The sequence below is a fragment of the Vulpes lagopus genome, chromosome 1 (genome assembly GCF_018345385.1).
Source record: "Vulpes lagopus strain Blue_001 chromosome 1, ASM1834538v1, whole genome shotgun sequence".
Taxonomy (NCBI): domain Eukaryota; kingdom Metazoa; phylum Chordata; class Mammalia; order Carnivora; family Canidae; genus Vulpes; species Vulpes lagopus.
Window position 1 is genome coordinate 129,776,440 of NC_054824.1, and position 19,536 is coordinate 129,795,975.

Here is a 19,536-nt window from a genome sequence, read left to right on the forward strand (position 1 = left end):
ATCTGCTACAAAACATAATCACGGATCTCTGATACCATAATAGAATAATAGAATAAAACTTTTGGAGAGTTGGTGATTATAGTCTTCAATTGGATGGGTTATTAATCATGTTGCCAATGGACTGATATATTGCTACACAAATTTTCCCTAAAGAATCACATCTCCTGGCATTCTTGTCTTAATACTCTACTGCATTAACAGAAGTATTGATTATGTGTTTTCCCAGTAGGACTTGAGCAAACATAACACAAGCAAATATTTTAAGCTCTTTCCCATTGGGATATATACTCCTAGAACACTGTCCCAGAGATAGGTGTGAGGCCATCTTAATCAGCATTTCTAGCTAAGTTAGCAGATGTGTACATCCACATGATTGGCCCCAAGCAAGATCTTACAAAATTGCCCAGCTGATCACAGAAGAAATTGTTCAATGATAACCAAATAAATGCTTGTTTTAGCCACAAAGTTTTAGAGAGAGACAGAGAAACAGTATTGTGCGTGTGTGTGTATATACCAATTCATATATATATATACTAATATATATATATATATATCAATTCATACAACTCATATATATATAAAACATATATATATATACCAATATACAGAAAAAACAATGATTCATTTTTCTGAAGATATTTTCATTAGAGTAATAGGGACCAAATCCAGATTATAATGAATAAGTGAGTAACTGGGAGGTGAGGAAACAAATACTAAATTTAGGCAACCCTTTTCAGATGTTAAGTAAAACCGGAAAAAAGACAAAAAAGGATATATTTAAAGGTATGTATGGGATTAAAAATTTTTTTCTTAAAAACAGGAGAAACAAATATTTTAAATTTTAACAGAAATGAGACAAGGGGCAAAAAAAAAAAAAGAAATTTGGAAGATGAATACAAACACCTCATGGAACAAGATCCTTACAAAAGCTGAAGATGGAATGCAGATGTGGGAAGAAGCCAATGATGGGGGAAGGAAATTTTCCATGGAAGGACCAAAGGAATAATATTTGTGGACAAGGATATTTATAAGTGGGATAACAAGAGTTTTAAGCATTTCTGTTATTATACCTCCTATTTTCTTTAGGAAGTAGGAGATGAATGGTAGTAAGGTAGAAGATTTGTAGATCTGAGCAAAAGAAGCATGAGTAGCCACCAGAGAATACTAGAGAAAATTCTGGTTGACAAACAGAATAATTTCAAAACACTATTATAGGTTCCCTTGAGGTTGGAAACAATGAATGTATAACATCTCAAATTGGGATTATTGTGTAATTTTTCTCTGGCACTATTTAGCAGCCTAAGGTGTAGGAGTAGAGATGGCAAACCATCAGAGAGAGCTCATCAGAGATGTCAGACTAGAAGGATAGTAGGATAAAAAAGTAAGAAAAACAGATATACCAATTAGTGTTTTAAGAGACAAATCCATTTGTCAAGGAAGTAAAGGAAAATGGAGATGCTGGGAAGGAAAATAATGGATATTCCAGGGTTTGAAGTGTCCTTAAGTTTCAAATGAAATACAACAGAATTAGAGAACTCAAGGTATTAGTAGAGTCAGATGATTAAATATTAGAAAACAGAATTGAAAACAAATATAAAATGGTTTAAGAATTGCTTAATTTAAGAATTTGCTTTCAGAATTGAAAACAAATATAAAATGGTTTAAGCACAGCAAAAAGTTTACAACTGAAATTACAAGTATTTTAACAATCATCTTTTTGGTCCTCATAGCTCACATACTCTCAGGAATCGATGATACAGCATGGTGGAAAATAGGATGTTCTAAGATCTCAGACACCTGTCTGGATGCTAGCTCTGCCACTGACTATGTAATGTTGGGAGAAGTCAACCTCTGGAATCAGTTTCCTCATCTATAACTTGGGATAATGGCAGTTTCTAATTCACAAGGTTTCCATGAAGTTTCAATGAAATCATATACATTAATTGTTTAATGCAGCCTAGAATATATAGTAGGTACCTAATCAACATTAGCTTTATCACTATTATTGATAAAATATTGTTATTTTGTACAATAAATTATTTATATCTTAAAGAATGATTTCTAAATACTTTCTATGTAATTCTTTCAAATCATGGTAACATTTTAATGATTTGTATTGATTAAATGAAGAAAGAATTTTCAATGCAGTAGAGATCACTTCAAATTAAAGTCATCTATAGGCAGTCTAGAAAAAACAGGTAGAAGAAAAATAAAACAAAATCTTTTACTTGTAATGGGGATATATGAAGGTAATTATTTCCATTATATTTCCATATTTTCTCATTCTTTGCAAAAAGATACAGAAAGTGTTCATAGTAACTCAACTTTGGAGAATTTTCTTTTCAAAATTCAAAATTGCAATTAAACTGCTATAAATGCATGGATAGCTGATGGTAGATTCATCTCTGCTAATCACGGGCTTTACAGTATTCATTCTGACTATAAATATGGAAACCACCGTGATTTAACTAGCAAACAAACCATAATGGTTGATCCAAAAAGACTGATCTTTCACTCATTTAATGCAGTCCATACCAAGGTAGATGACAGCTTTACAATTACTTACAGAGCTTTATCTAATAAAAGATTAAGATGATCCTGACTAAAAACAAACAAGCATCATCCCCAAAAGAAACCTCACAACCATAAATAGTAGCCCCCCAGCCCTAGGACACTAATCTACTGTCTCTACAGACTGGCCTATATTGGACATTTCACATTAATAGGATCATACAATATGTGGTCTTTTGTGATTATGGTAATGATTACACAACTCTGTAAATACACTAAAAACCACTGAATTATACACTGTAAATGACAAACTTTATTGTATGTAAGTTATATCAATAAAGCTGTTTTAAAAATCAAGCCAGCTTACAGAAAAACATAATTGACAACTTAGACAAAAGTGAAAAAACTGCAATTAAAAAAATAAAAACTGCGGGCCTACAGAGGACATCACTTTCTTTCTCTGTTTGACTTCACATCAATCCCATCATAAATGCACCCCTTGGGGATCCCTGGGTGGCGCAGCGGTTTGGCGCCTGCCTTTGGCCCAGGGCGCGATCCTGGAGATTCGGGATCGAGTCCCACGTCGGGCTCCCGGTGCATGGAGCCTGTTTCTCCCTCTGCCTGTGTCTCTGCCTCTCTCTCTCTCTCTCTGTGACTATCATAAATAAATATATAAAAAATACCTTTTAAAAAAAATAAATAAATAAATAAATAAATAAATAAATAAATAAATGCACCCCTTGCAGTCCCCAAGAAAAACCCAACAGGCAAAGACAATGCCTAGGACTATAGACAATGAATGAATAAAATTGAAAAATGTGAAACTCCTCCCAAAGGTACAATCAGCTGATAACTTTCATTGGATAAAATGCTTTTCAATGGTAAAAATGTTGAGAAGAAATGTCCTTTTTCAGCATTTTTTCAGGTATTCTAGAATTATCAAAATGAATCCAGATGCACATCTATAAAAATTTGATATTTTCTCAGGATAATTGTAAAGTTTATATACTTCTGACACAAGTAACCCACTCTTTGAAACTAGATTTTATGCTTAGATTTAACTAATTCTGAATTATGATCTACAGGAAAATATAATACATCATCTTTCCACAAAAACCACATGAATTTACCTTTTTGGAAATAACAGATCCTATTAGCTTTTGTTTATCAAAAAATCACAGGCACTTTTTTAAAATTTCCTTTAAGTGCAATTTCTTAATTTTCTTTAAATTTTTCAATAAAGACAATGAATATAAAGTTGTCTACTACTACCAAAAGTTCATTTTTCCAAGTAGTATTGGAAATTTCTTTTTATGTATGAGTTTATTCAGAAAGAAAAATTCATCCTTTTAAAGAAGATAGGTAGCTACCATTTCATCCCCAAAATAATAATTCAAATATAGTAAATGCCTAGTCAATAGTTGTGATGTCCTATACAAAAAATTTAGCATAAAATATACTCTATAAATATAGTCTTATCAGTTCAACACTAGCAAGTCTAACTACTAAATATGTAGTCAAAGCAAAATATCATTTTTTTAAATTTAGAAAACAGAAAAAGCCTAAAATAAGTCCTGATTTTTTTTAAAAAAGTGGTTATGAGCATTATTTTCATAACTAATCTTTCAAATAGTTTATTTGTATATTTACTTGTAAACACATTATTCTCATTATACAGTTTTAGTCTAGAAGTATATTTATCTTACATTGTTACTTGGATATTTCATGTTGTCAAAATACTAACATTCCACATCAATGAGAATTAAGGCCTTCTTTTGCCCTTAGGGATTATAAAAAAGAAACTGAAAGGGGCTTTACAGTCAGAAGGAACTTGACTCAAATTCCATCTCTAATTCTTACTACCTGTGTAATGATACATGAATTACTTGACTTTCCTGTTAGGATTTTCACCTATAAAGTTGGATTCCTGTAAAGTACAAATACAGAAATATATATTTGGTAAGCACATAGAAAATACTTTGGTTTTTTTTTTCCTTTTTTTTAAGATTTATTTATTTATTTGAAAGACAGCATGCATAGTGGGTAAGGGCAGAGGTAGAAGGAGAGAGAGAATCTCAAGCAGACACTGTGCTGAGCTCAGAGCCCAACATGGCCTGAGGCAAAACCAAGTCAGATGTTTAACTGACTATATCACCCAAGTGCCCCTAGAAAATGGCAGATGTTTGGTAAGTGGTAGCTCTTTCGATATTGGGTGGATAGGTGTCTCAGATGTATCTAGAAAAGAAAGGTTCTGCTTCAGGTCCTCATTTATTTTTCCATTCAACAGATATTTATTGAGCATCTACTATGTATCAGGCTAGGCTCTAAGCTAAACGCCAGAAGACAACACTAAGCAAGTCACTCTGGTGCTGGCCTTCATAAGGCTTTTTTATTTATTCAGCTGGCTCATTTTTATAACATATTTACATAAGAAAAGCTCTTTTTTTCAGTTTTTCTGAAGAAAAGCTATAGAATATCTTGTAAACTTTGTGAATTATTTTATCAAAGGTAATCTTTCAGCTGGCCCATTATCCATAGTGTTTAACAGTTTATCGATTGTTCAGAATCCTAATTGGGACTGGGTAAAAAAAAAAAAAAAAAGGTTTTGATAACACATGGTGTGTTCAAATCCCAATTCTATCTTATGATCTTGAAAAGTCTCTCAACTATTTGATTTCCCCAACTATCAATTAGATATAAGAATAACCATTTAAAAATAGTTTTGAGGGGCACCTGGGTGGCTCAATGGTTGAACATCTGCCTTCTGCTCAGGGCGTGATCCCAGAGTCCTGGGATCAAGTTCCACATCAAGCTCCCCACAGGGAACCTACTTCTCCCTCCACCTATGTCTCTGCCTTTCTCTCTGTGTCTCTCATGAATAAATAAATAAAATCTTTTTTAAAAAATAGTTTTGAGCTATTACGGTTGTTAAAATAGCTACTATAGTATAGCTATTACAATCATAGCTTTTGGAATTATTTACTAAAACACCTATAAATCTATTTTCAATATTTACAAAATATGCCTAATCATTAATTAAAACACATGTGAAGTATACAGCATATCAACACATGTGAAGTATACAGCATATCAAATCAATAAAGATTAATTATCTTCTATCTACTTAACAATATTTCTCAAGGCTGAGGATACTGTAAGACTTATGACTCACAAAGCATTTTCTGAAAAGTTTGGAGAACCAAAGAAGAAACAAAGATAAATAGAATAAATATAAATAACTATAATACTACTATAAAATGATATAAACAATATTATAGAAATAACAATAACTAATAAATATTGAGTGCATATCATATGCTAGCACTGTGTCCACAAAATCATTATGTCCGTTTTTATCTAAGGTCATAGAACATTTGCTCTAAAGGTTGCAATTTTAAGGACTGCACTCTAATGCCTCTTGAAGGAGACATCACCCTACATCAAGTATCATGACTGCCCCTTCAGAACTTTCTCAGAGCCAGATTCAATAATGGTGATGAGAGAAGAGAAATAGCATAGACAGATTTATCCTCCTGTTTGGGCAATATAATTGTGTACTAATGGCTCAGAATAATCTTAATAAAAGGTATTAGAAGTTATCATTGCTGCATCGTCTTCTGAAAATAACTGAAAGTTACATTGATTTCAAGATTGAACTCCCATAAGAATAATAAAATCAAACAGGTTGAAAAGACAGAATCATTACATTCTCTTTCAACAGACCTATTAAGTATTTCTTTAGAACAAAATAACTCATTAAAAAGGGCACGCTGTCCTTTTACACACCAATTTACTCATTTAATCATCTAATCAGTTTAGTCTCCCTAAAAAACGATGTAAATACTATTTAATTTGCTAGTCAAGTTGGCTTATGGAAATTACTACTTACTTAGCATGATTGCCTCTGGATAAGGAACAAACAGGTAGGGGAAAAATCTATTTAGTAAGGTCATTTCACCTTTCTGAAGTGAGAATAACAAAAACATGTCTACATTAGTAAATTACACAACTGAGCAAAGATTCTATAAAATAGTCCAAGTATCATTAAAAAAAATAACTCCCTGGATTCTTTAAGTAACAGCCCTTATAGGCTCTATAGAACTTGCAAAAATGTTAGCATTTTAGATCTTACCCATTTCAAATGTTCTTGTATTTTAGATTCCAAATCTTCAATGTGTGAAATCATTTTGTTGACACATGGTGCTGGGATGTTTACTAAAGTACAGCTTTGACGTCGACTTGGGTAGCTAAAGTAAATTCCTTTATTCACCCCTTAAAAATAAAGCAGACAGGAATTAGTTAACAGGTACATACAAAATAGTAAACTGTGATGTTCAGAATATGCAAAAATTATTCTGCTTTATTAATACTAATACTTTTTAAATTTTGTTAATAAATTGATAAATATTTCAGAAAGTAATAGAATATTAAAATTATATAATTATATGAAGTGTTCCATAATATCATGAAGTAATCATTGAAAAAAAAGAACTAAAGAAAAAAGACAGAAAACCAGTTAATCCAATTGTTTCTAAATAGTTCTTGAATCACTTAAAAAGTGACTTTGAAATATATTTTAAGTTTTCCCTTCAAAGAGAGTCCACACCTTCCAGTGTAAATAATATCCAACCACTCATGCACTGAAGAGGTTCTTCTTTAAATCCAGCATGAGTTTCTCTTGCTGAAAAAAAAAATAATAAAAGCAGGTCCCCTTCATCCTTATAATAACCTCATTTTCTACCTTCCATTTCTGAAAATTGGAGTCTCATACAAAGAGTGATTGATGTTCCTACTATAGCATTCAAGTTGTACTCATCATAAAATCCACTCAGTCCGATGTGCCTCAGTGATTCTAATCCTGGCATGTCCCGAATCAACTGAAGGTTGCAGAAGCAAGCAAAGTTGTCCATGAAACTCCACCAAAGTGCTTACTTGCAGTCCTTTTGCCTCTAAGGACTCTATTGGGCTGGATTATAGCTGCAATCACTGATCTTAAATGCAAGACACAAAATAGGCTTGGTGCCTCAGTGAAAACAATGTCAGCTGACCTCATTTCAGCTGACCTTGAAGAACATAGAAGTTATGCTGTTGCCTCCAGACTGTGCTTTTTTATTTCAGTGCCAACCAAGAGACGTAAATGTCTTCATTTGAACAGCAATTTTTTAAATATATTTTAAATAAAGTCTCATGATACCCCCCTCCAAAAACACAATCTGTGAAAATAGCTTATCTCCTTCACTTATAAAGTGTTTACCCTACCCCATATATTACATATACATATATATATTTTAACATTTTCTGAGAACTAAAAATATGTTCCAGTCATGGAACTGTGCTAAGTACTTTTGATTCCACATTTATTTTAATCCTCACAACAATTTTATGAAATGGAATTATATCTTGATTTCTCATAGATGAGGAAACAAAGGCTTAGAGAAGTTATATAATGTGTCCATTTCCACAGATCTGGTAGGTGGAGAGATGAGACTGAAATTGTATCTCCTTGGCTTTGGAGTATAAGCTATACTTTGAAGGTTGTTTTTGTATTTTTAAAAAGATGGCAAAATAAAGACAGGCAGTCCTAAAAATATATTTCAGGGCATCTCAAATGCTTCACATTTTCACTTGTTTTTGAATTTTGACTGTTTCTTTAAGATATCAGTCCTGATGTTCTAATGTATCTTGGTTTGCTTTGACTATACTAAACACACATACTTGCTATGAACATTTTGTATTATATTCCATCTTTCCTCTTTAGTTCATACATAGATATGTATTTTCACCTCCACTTTAGTCATAGGACTAAAGAACAAGCTGATGAAAATTACATATTGATCTCCTATCCAATTATCTTGATAAGGGCATGCTGCCCTTCCCTCTAGAAATAAGAAAGTTTTGTTTTTTTTTTTTAGAAATAAGAAAGTTTTAATACACATTTAACAACCAGGCAGTTGTTCTTATACTCAAAACATTTGTTTTGCTTCATTAAATGTGGAGAAATCAAGGATAGTAAGGACTCATTTAACATTTTTCCGCATGTGCTAATCTCAACCTATTATGTGAATGCTAATTAATCTCCATAGCACCCCATGGTTTAGGATTAACATTTTACATATGATAAAGTGGAGAAAATGAAATACTATGAAGTTAAAATTGGCACTAAAGTCTGTAAAGACATGACATCATAAGTAGCGCAACACAAACAACTCAGGAGTTATTATCACTGTTTTTATTCTAATATAGGCATAGTATAAGTTAAAACTTTCCTTTCTGTTTCTTTTTAATTTCACTCAGTTTAAAGAGACGCTCTAGATTACTAAACTAGATGTCCACATTCATCCATTTTTTGACTGGAGTGTTAACTAACTATGCTTAAGTTAAAATGACTCAGTCTCTAACCTCAGATTTCTCATTTAATAAATGAATGGTTGGTGGGATGTTAAAATATCATTTTTTTGTAAATTCCATGATACAATAATGATTTCAGTCAAACATATTGATAGAAATCCTCTCCATGAAGCTTGTGCACAAATGGTCAGGGTGAGTCTTTATTTTTATTATTATTTTTAAGATTTATTTACTTATTTGAGAGGAAGGGGGAGAGCGGGAGCCAGGCGCAGAGGAGAGAGAATCCTCAAGCAGAGAGAGAAGTAGGCCTCTGATCCCAGGATCCTGAGATTAGCACCTAAGTTAAAATCAAGAGTTGGACCCTTAACCCCAGGCTAAGTCTTTAAAGACTTAATCTCAGACAAGACTTTCATCCTCTTTAAACATCTGCCCAACTTTAACTTCCCTGCTCAGAATCAGTGCCTAAGAGGTAAGATCTTCCTGGATGTAGGCTACAGTTGAGTTTTGTTGAGGCTCTGCAACATGAAACTTCCATGTGAAGAAACTGCTGACCGTGTGGACAAATGAAATAAAAAACTATGTTCATAAACTGCCAACTCTCCTTGCCCAGTGAATGTGATACTTATGTAATTTATTCACCAGCCCATCCTTCCTTCTAATATGTGGTTACTTTATGTACATCACCCCAATTATTATATTTATATCTGTATTTTTGCATAAAACCAAGCATATACCACTTTTAAGTTCATCAAATGACAGACTGAACTGCCTGCTAGAAAAATAATCAATTCTCTTCAGAGAAAGATAGTAGAATCCAGAATCTTCACAATGTACTATACAAATATCCAGTATTAAATCATACAAAGAAAAAAAATAATAAAATAAATCATACAAAGAAACAGGAAAGTGTGTTTTAAAGTCTAGAAAAAAAATCAGTAGAAACTGAAACCAAGTTGACCCAGACATCGATATAGAAAAGATTTTAAAGTAGTTATTATAAACATGCTCAAAAAGGTAAGGAAAACAAAATATGTTCACATAATTAAAGGAAAATATGGTCTTAATAAGTGAACATATAAGGAGTATTAATATAAAAATGAAAACTACGGCAAGACCACCTATGTGCTATCTACAAGAGACTAATTTTAGACCTAAGGACACCTCCAGACTGAAAATGAGGGGCTGGAGAACAATTTACCATTCAAATGATCCTCAAAAAAAACTAGGCTAGCAATCCTTCTATCAGATAAATTAGATTTTCTATCAAAGACCTTAATAAGAGATGAAGAGGGACACAATACCATACTCAAAGGGTCTATCCAACAAGAAGACCGACCAATTATGAATATTTATGCCCCTAATGTGGGAGCAGCCAACTATATCAATCAATTAATAACCAAAGTAAAGAGATACATAGATAATAGTATGTTAATAGCAGGAGACTTCAACATGGCACTCTCAGCAAAAGACAGATATTCTTTTTTTTAAAGATTTATTTATTTATTTATTTATTTATTTATTTATTTATTTGATGGGGTGGGGGCAGAGACACAGGAGGAGGGAGAAGCAGGCTCCATGCTGGGAGCCCGACGTGGGACTCGATCCCAGGACTCTAGGATCATGCCCTGGGCCAAAGGCAGGCACTAAACCACTGAGCCACCCAGGGATCCCCAATAGACAGATATTCTAAGCAACATGTCACCAAAGAAACAAGAGCCTTGAATGATACATTGGACCAAATGGATTTCACAGATATTTACAGAACATTCCATCCTAATGCAACTGAATAATACACACATTCTTCTCAAGTGTACATGGAACTTTCTCCAGAATAGACTACATACTGGGTCACAAATCAGGTCTCAACAGATACCAAAAGACTGGGATTATCCCCTGCATATTTTCAGACCACAATGCTTTGAAACTAGAACTCAATCACAAGAAGAAATATGGAAGAAACTCAAACACTTAAAGAGCATCCTACTAAAAAATGAATGGGTCAACCAGGAAATTAGAGAAGAATTCAAAAGATTCATGGAAACTAATTGAAAGTGAAAATACAACTGTTCAAAATCTTTAAGATATAGTAAAAGTGGTCCCAGGAAGGAAATACATCACAGTACAAGTCTCCCTCAGGAAACTGGAAAAAATTCAAATACACAAGCTAACCTTGCACCTAAAGGAACTGGACAAAGAACAGCAAATAAAGCCTAAACCAACCAGAAGAAGAAAGATAATGAAGATTAGAGCAGAACTCAATGAAATAGAGACCAGAAGAACTGTAGAACAGATTAACGAAACCAGGAGCTGGTCCTTTGAAAGAATTAATAAGATGAATAAACCCCTAGCCAGTCTTATTAAAAAGAAAAAAAGACTCAAATTAATAAAATCATGAACGAAAGAGGAGAGATCACAACCAATATCAAGGAAATACAAATGATTTTTTAAAATGTATTATGAACAACTATATGCCAACAAATTAGCCAATCTGGAAGAAATGGATGCATTTCTAGAAACCTACAAATTATCAAAACTGAAACAGGAAGAAAGAAAAAACTTAAAACAGGCCAATAATCAGCAAGGAAATGGAAGCACTCATCAAAAACCCTTCAAGACACAAAAGTTCAGGGCCAGATGGCTTCCCAGAGTAATTCTACCAAACATTTAAAGAATACCTATTCTACTAAAGCTGTTTCAAAGGATAGAAATGGAGGGAATACCTCCAAATTTGTTGAGGCCAGCAGTACCTTGATCCCCAAACCAGTCAAAGACCCCAAATAGCCAGAGGAATATTGAAAATGAAAACCAAAGCTGAGGGCATCACAATCCCTGACTTCAAGCTGTATTACAAAGCTTAAAGTCAGCTCATAAAGACAGTGTGGTCCTGGCACAAAAACAGACATATAGACCAATGGAACAAAACAGAGAACCCAGAAAGAGACCCTCAACTCTATGGTCAATTCGTCTTTGACAAAGCAGAAAGAACATCCACTGGAGAAAGGACAGTCTCTTCAATAAGTGGTGTTGGGAAATTTGGAAAGCCACATGCAGAAGAATGAAACTGGACCATTCTCTTACACCATACATAAAGATAAACTCAAAATGGTTGAAAGATCTAAATGTGAGACAAGAATCCATCAAAATCCTAGAGGAGAACATAGGCAACAATCTTTTCGAACTTGGCCACAGCAACTTCTTGCAAGACACATCTATGAATGAAGGCAAGGGAAACAAAAGCAAAAATGAACTACTAGGACTTCATCAAGATAAAAAGTTTCTGTACAGTTTTGAAGGAAACAATCAACAAAACTAAACGACAACCTACAGAATGGGAGAAGATATTGACAAATGACATATCAGATGAAGGGCTAGTATCCAAGATCTATAAAGAACTTAGCAAATTCAACACCCAAGAAATAGACAATCCAGTCATGAAATGGGCAGAAGACATGAAAAGACATTTCTCCAAAGAAGACCTAAACATGGCCAACAAGCATATGGAAAAATGCTCCACATCATTTGCCATCAGGGAAATACAAATCAAAACCAAAATGAGATACTACTTCACACCAGTGAGAATGGCTAAAATTAGCAAGTCGGGAAACAACAAATGTTGGAGAGGATGTGGAGAAAGGGGAGCCCTCTTGCACTATTGGTGGGAATGCAAACTGGTACAGCCACTCTGGAAAACAGTGTGGAGGTTCCTCAAGAAGTTAAAAATAGATTTGACCCAGCAATTGCACTACTGGGTATTGACCCCAAAGATACTGATATAGTGAAACGTCCAATGCTCATAGCAGCAATGTCCACAATAGCCGAACTGCAGAAGGAGCCTCGATGTCCTTCGACAGATGAATGGATAAAGAATATATATATACAATGGAATATTACTCAGCCATCAGAAATGATGAATTTGCTTCAACGTGGATAGAACTGGAGAGTATTATGTTGAGTGAAATAAGTCAATTGGAGAAAGACAAGTATCATATGGTTCACTCATATATGGAATATAAGAAATAGTGAAAGGAACTATAAGGGAAAGGAGGAAAACTGAGTGGGGAAAACTTAGAGAAGAAGACAAACCAATGACAGACTCTGGGAAACAAAGTGTTGCAGAAGCGGAGCATGGGGGGATGGGTTGACTGGGTGAAGGGCACTAAGGAGGGCACTTGATGGGATGAGCACTGGGTGTTATATGTTGGCAAATTAAATTTAAATAAAAAATTTTTTAATGAAAACTATGAAAAAGAACCAAGTGGAAATTCTAGAACTGCAAGGTATGACATTTTAAATTAAAAGATATATTGGTAAAGACTCAGTCAGTGAATGTATAGATGAATTGACAGAAATCATCCAATCTGAAGAACAGAAAGAAAAATGAAGAAAAAAAAAACAGATCCTCAAAAAGCTGTGAGACAAAAATCAAATAATCTAACATGTGTAAGGTTAAGGTTCTTGAAAAAAATAAATTTGGAGTGAAAAGTATTTGTAGAAATAATGGCCACATTATTTCATAATTTGGTAAAAAAAAAAAAAAAAAACACTTAGTAACACATGTAAGCTCAGTATATCCCAAACAATTAAAATATCAAGAGAACTAACTATATCTGGGAGTATCACAGTTGAAATACTAAAAAAAAATAAAAATAAAAAATAAAAAAAAATATTAAAAGGAATTCTTTAGAGTAACCAGAGAACAAAAGGGAACATGACATAAAGGGAACATAGATATGGATAAATGTTACATTTCTCATCAGAAAAAAAAAATGCAGGCAAGGATATAATAGAAAAATATCTTTAAAGTGCAAGCAGGCAGGTAGGAAGACAGGAAGGAAGAAAGGGAAGACGGAATGAAGGAAGAGAGGGAGAAACATTAGAGAAAAAAATAATAAGTTAGACTTCAACAAAAACAAAACATTCAACTCCTCAAAAAGATATTATAATAAATGAAAAGGCAAGCAAAAAAAATAGTAGGAAATATGATTGGAAATCGGAACATGATTGGAGAATTGGAAATTTTAGTTCCATTCCAAACCTCCAGGGAAGGGAGAGGGCCAAGAGGCTGAATCAGTTGACAGTGTCCAATAACGTAATCAACCATATCTATGTGAAAAAGTGTCCATAAAAATCCAAAAGAAAAGCTTCCAGGTTAGGGAATACATGAAGATTCGGGAAGAATACAAATTCAAAGAGAGCATGGAAGATCTGCACCTACTTTGCTCTATACATCTCTTCATCAAGCTGTTCCTTTTATAATAAACCAGTAACCTAGTAAGTAAAAATGATTTTCTGAGTTCTGTGAGCCATTCTAGTAAACCCAAGGAGAAGGGGTTCATTGGAACCTCTAATCTATAGTATTTGGTCAGAAGCACAGTTGACAACCTGGGTTTTGGATTGACCTCTGCAATGGGGGAAGGGGCAGCCTTACAAGTACTAAGCTCTTACCTTGTGGAATCTGACTCTACCTCCAGGTAAGTAGACAGTATCAGAACTGAGATGAATTATAGGACCTAGATGGTGTTCAAGAATTGTTTGGCAGTGGGGAAACTCCAAGCTCACACACTGGAATTAGGTACTGAACCTTTTTCTTTTTTTTTTTTTTTTTGGTACTGAACCTTTTAATTACCTTGTGCCATCTCTGCTATTACTCTCTATAACCATTCTTTTCTGTTGTGTTGTACTAATTGGCTTATAGTTATATTTTACCTGGCTTGCAAGATTATACATTCCATATAAGGATCATTCTTAAATAACTCTATATCCTACTAGCACATGTATATTTCTGTGTCTGTTCCATAAGCCAATCATTTGATATTTTAAAAAGTGTGTCCCAAACTATGGCAATAAACCCTAAGCCAGAAGATTAAAATTCTAGTTAACATTTCTACTGGAGAGAAATAAAGAATCAGAATGGCACCTTATTCCAATTTTATCCTGTCAAGTTGAAAATCTCCAAAGCAGAAGTTTTTTGAAATCAAGATTAGAATTTTTTGATTAATAGAGTTCTCCACCAAAATAAGCTGAAAATATGCATGAACCCCTATACATGAAATGTATGCATGTTATCATCTCTTTCTACCTCTTTCTACATACAATATTAGAAACACTTTCAAGGGCTAATATTTTATGGATTCTTAATGCTAGATTTTATACCACGAAAACATAGCCCTGCTTCTTTTTCTTCTAAGAAACATATCACCAAAGAACTAGAAAGAATCTAGACCTGCTACTCTTGGCATAACTAATAAAAAAAATATATTTGGGCAGCCCAGGTAGCTCAGCGGTTTAGCACCGCCTTAAGCCCAGGGCCTGATCCTGGAGACCTGGGATCGAGTCCCACATCAGGCTCCCTGCATGGAGCCTGCTTCTCCCTCTGCCTGTGTCTCTTCTATGCTCTCTGTCTCTCATTAATAAATTTTAAAAAATTTTAAAAAAACCTTGTAAAAAATAATATATATATTTATTTTAAAAATTCAACATTTCTGAAATTATAAACAATTTTTATAATTTAATAACAGTATATTGTTAATAAAATAATTATGATATTTTACTCTTAATATTATATAATTACCATGTTAACGATTAGTGATATTTAGGATTCATTTCTTTTTTTTTTTTAAGATTTTATTTATTTATGAGAGTCAGAGAGAGAGAGAGAAAGGCAGAGACACAGGCAGAGGGAGAAGCAGGCTCCATGCAGGAAGCCCGACATGGGACTCGATCCCAGGACCCCGGGATCACGCCCTGGGCTGAAGGCAGGCACTAAACAGCTGAGCCACCTGGGCTGCCCTAGGATTCATTTCTAAATAAAAATATAACATGGACATCACAAACTAATAAATAAATGTAAATAAGGTTTACAAAGATTACTATATAACTCACATTCAGTCCTTACCTTCAGTATTTGTCATTTTATTTTCATGAAAAATCTCAATGTCCTCCTTAGGGGCACCAAACAGAACCAAAGCTTGTGATGTGGCATTATCTTTTAAAAAGAAAACAAAAATTTCAGTGAGCAGTTAATATAAATTTTTTAATATAATTTTTAATAAGCAAAATAACGCATAAAACTGTGTTGTAAAAGTATTGTCCTTGCAAAAACAACTATAACTCAAGTATTAAACCAAAACCCACAGTAGAGTTTATTTAAATGTTTTCTCTGGTTTTAGTTGGGTTAACTAGCTAAAGAAGGTATTCAAAATAGCATTTAGCTATTAAACGCAAACACTGAGAGGCTGTTCAGTGACATTACCAAAACAATGGAATAGGAGACTCTAGCCTCCATCCTACAACAAAGTTCAATAGTTACATGGCTATGAACAAACAAAAATAGTTCTGAGAGAGCTCAGGATTTTGAATGGATTTCAACAAACTTCAGCCACACAATGGAACAAAAAGCCCATGAATAACCTCAGAAAAAGGGAAGGAAGACAGCTTCATTTTGACTGCATCATCCCATCCACCAGGCCAACACTGTTAAGCACCAAGAGGGAACACTCCAGCTTGAAATAGTTCCGCTCACTGGAGAAGGGAGAATACTGTAGGAGAATAGCTTCCCCACTCAAAAAGGGAACTGCATTAAAGACCTGCTTGGTTTCACCTTACTCAGAGGCAGGCAAAGGCAAGAATTGTGGAAATGGCTTCAAACAAGGAAGAAGGGCAAAGGCTACCAATATAGTCCTACAGAGAAAGTGATCACAATTCCCAGCGGCCTGCTTTGTGGAGGACCCTGCGAGCTTTGTCAGCAAAGTTTGCCTTCTAAATTGAAAGAGAAAGTGTTTCCCAGACAAAAGGAGGTGAGAGAGTTTATCACCACCAAACCTGCCTTACAAGATATGCTGAAAGGAGCTTTTCAAGCTGAAATGAAAACTTTAATTAATAACATGAAAGTATTTGGAAAAACAAATCAGTAAAAATAAGTATATGTCAATTTCAGAATACTCCAATACTATAACATAGTGGCATGCGAATTGCTTAACTCTAGTATATAGATGAAAGAAATATGAAAAATAGCTATAGCTATAACAACTTACTACTGTATACACAATGTAAAAAGATGTAAACTGTGACATCAGAAACATAAAAAGGAATAAAAAGGTAGAATTTTTGCATACGATTGAAGTTGTTAATTAGCTTAAAGTATATTACCATAACTACAAAATGTTTTGTGTAAGCCTTAAGGTAACCACAAAGCAAAACCTATAGTAGATACACAAGAGAAAGAGAAGGGAATCAGAATATACCACTATGGAAAATCATCAATTCATAAGGAAAGACAGCAAGAAAGGAAAAAATGAACAAAAGAAGGTTAAAATAGACAGCAATCAACAAGATGGTATTAGTAAGTCCCTACCTACCAATAATCATTTTAAATATAAATGGATTAAGTTCTCCAAACAAATGGCATAGAGTGGCTAAATGTATTTTTCTAAAAAGACCCAATCACATACTACTAAAGACTCACTTCAATTTTACAGACACATAAAGGCTCAAAGTGAAGGGACAGAAAAATATATTCCATGCAAATGTAAAGAGATTAGAGGTAGCTATACTTCTATCAAACAGAACAATCCCATGTAGAGTGCTTGCTTTCACAGCACATATACTAAAATTGGAACAATACAGAGGAGATTACCATGGCCCCTGTGCAAGGCTGACACAAACACAACAGCATGAAAAGAATAAAATACTTGGGAATAAATTTAACCAAAATAATAAAGATTTATACATTAAAAACTATAAGACACTGATGAAAGAAATTGATGAATATGGATATGGAAAGATATCCAGTGCTCATGGATCAGCAGAGTAAATTTTGTTAATGTGTCCAATCAAACTCTATCAAAATCCAATGGCATTTCCCATAGAAACAGAAAAAAAAAATCCTAAATTCTTATGGGTCCACAAAAAATTCTGCAGAGCCAAAGGAATTATGAGAAGAAAAGAATAAAGCTGGAGGCATCACACTTCATTATTTCAAACTATATTTCAAAGCTATAACAATCAAGAATGTGTGGTACTGGCATAAAAGCAGATACAAAAATCAACAGAACAGAACAGAGAACCCAGAAAAAAACCCATGCATATATGATCAACTAATAGTTGACAAAGAAGATGGGACAGTCTCTTCCATAAACGGTGTTAGGCACACCCCAGTCCCACATTCCTTAAAATCCTTGCCTTAAGATCTGTCTTAAGGCATGTTATCTATCAGGCATGTTATTTATATCTGTTTGCTTAAATCTCTAGCTAGGGTTTTGTCCTGTTCTTTCATTTGGGATAAACTTCTCTCTCTCCTCATTTTGTCTCCCTCTCCTGTGTCTGTTTCTCTGTGTTAAGAAAGTCAGCTATGTTTTCTGCTCTTGAAAGTAATGACCTTATGAAGAGGAGCTCTTGGAATGACCTGCAGTGCAATGTCTCCTGTTCACCTGGCAATTCAGGAGAGTATCTTATGTGTGGTGTTTATGCCCTACTATTGTGTCTGAGTTACTTTTCCTTTCAGTGCATTTGTCTGCACTGACTCTCTTGCCTGTTGTGGGCTGTCTTTGCTCACTCTAGTGTTAGTGGGGTACAAGTAGACCAGCTCAGGGTGGGGGTGGGGGCGGCAATGATCATAAGGATACTGGACTTGAGAAAAGAGTGGAAGACTTGAATGAGACTCTCAACACAGAGATAAGGAATACGGTAGCAAAGATAAAGGGCTCAACAAATGAAATGAAAAAAATGCTTGAGGAAATGAATAGTAGGATGAAAGCAGCAGAGGAATGAATCAGTGGCCTACAACACAGAGTACTGGAAAGTAATCAAGCTTAACAAAAGAGAAAAAAATAAATAAACAAAATGAAAATAGATTTAGGGAACTCAGTTACTCCATCAAATATAATTAATAAATTTGTATTTTAGGAGTCTCAGAAGCAAAGAGAGAAAAAGCGGCAGAGAGTTTCTGTGAAGAAATAATAGCTGAAAACATCCCTAATCTGGGAAAGTAAACAGATATCCAGATCCAGAAGCCACAGAGAATTCCCATCAAAATCAGTAAAAGCAGACCCACACCAAGACATAATGTAATTAAACTTGCAAAATATAGTGATACAGATAAAATCTTTAGAGCAACAAGACAAAAGAAGTGATTAACTTACAAGAGAAAACATAAGGCCAGCAGGAGATCTTTCAACAGAAAAGTTGCAAGCCAGAAGAGAGTGGCATGATATATTCCAAGTGCTAAATCGTAAAAATCTGTAGCCAAGAATATTCTATCCAGCAAGGCTTCATTCTGAATAGAATGAGAGACAGAGTTTCACAAACAAAGGGGTTTGTGACCAGTAAACCCACCCTGCAAGACACATTAAAGGGGACTCTTTTCATAGGAAAGAGAGACCAAAGTGACAGTATAAAGGAGGAAACACAAAGCAGTGAAAATGAAAAGTTTCTGTAAAAAATCAGTCAAGGAGCTCATAAAGAAAAGGATATAAAATATGACACCACATACCTAAAACATGGGGAGGATAGTAAAGAATGGTTTCAAATTTTATGCGATCATCAACTTGATACAAACTGCTATACACAGAGGAGGTATTATACAACCCTAATGGTAACGATATATCAAAAACCACTAATAAACAAGCAAAGAATAAAGAAAAAGAAATCCATATATATCAATAAAGAAAAAACAACAAA

At 34.1% G+C, this 19,536-nt stretch overlaps 1 protein-coding gene and 1 non-coding gene across 2 annotated transcripts in view; one reads left to right on the forward strand and one right to left on the reverse strand.

The window, feature by feature from the left end:
• Positions 1–16,824, reverse strand: part of CCDC178 (coiled-coil domain containing 178) — a 376,460-nt gene extending 359,636 nt beyond the window's left edge. The window contains exons 1-3 of the mRNA XM_041749242.1: positions 16,809–16,824; positions 15,755–15,844; positions 6,644–6,783 (exon numbers count right to left, since the gene is read on the reverse strand). Coding sequence (XP_041605176.1) covers positions 6,644–6,783; positions 15,755–15,844; positions 16,809–16,824 — 246 coding nt within the window. The remainder of the gene's footprint in view (positions 1–6,643; positions 6,784–15,754; positions 15,845–16,808) is intronic.
• A 616-nt stretch (positions 16,825–17,440) lies between these two features.
• Positions 17,441–17,551, forward strand: LOC121474878. The gene has a single exon (XR_005983565.1). It is a non-coding gene; the product is annotated as a U6 spliceosomal RNA (small nuclear RNA).
• The last annotated feature ends 1,985 nt before the right edge of the window (positions 17,552–19,536 follow it).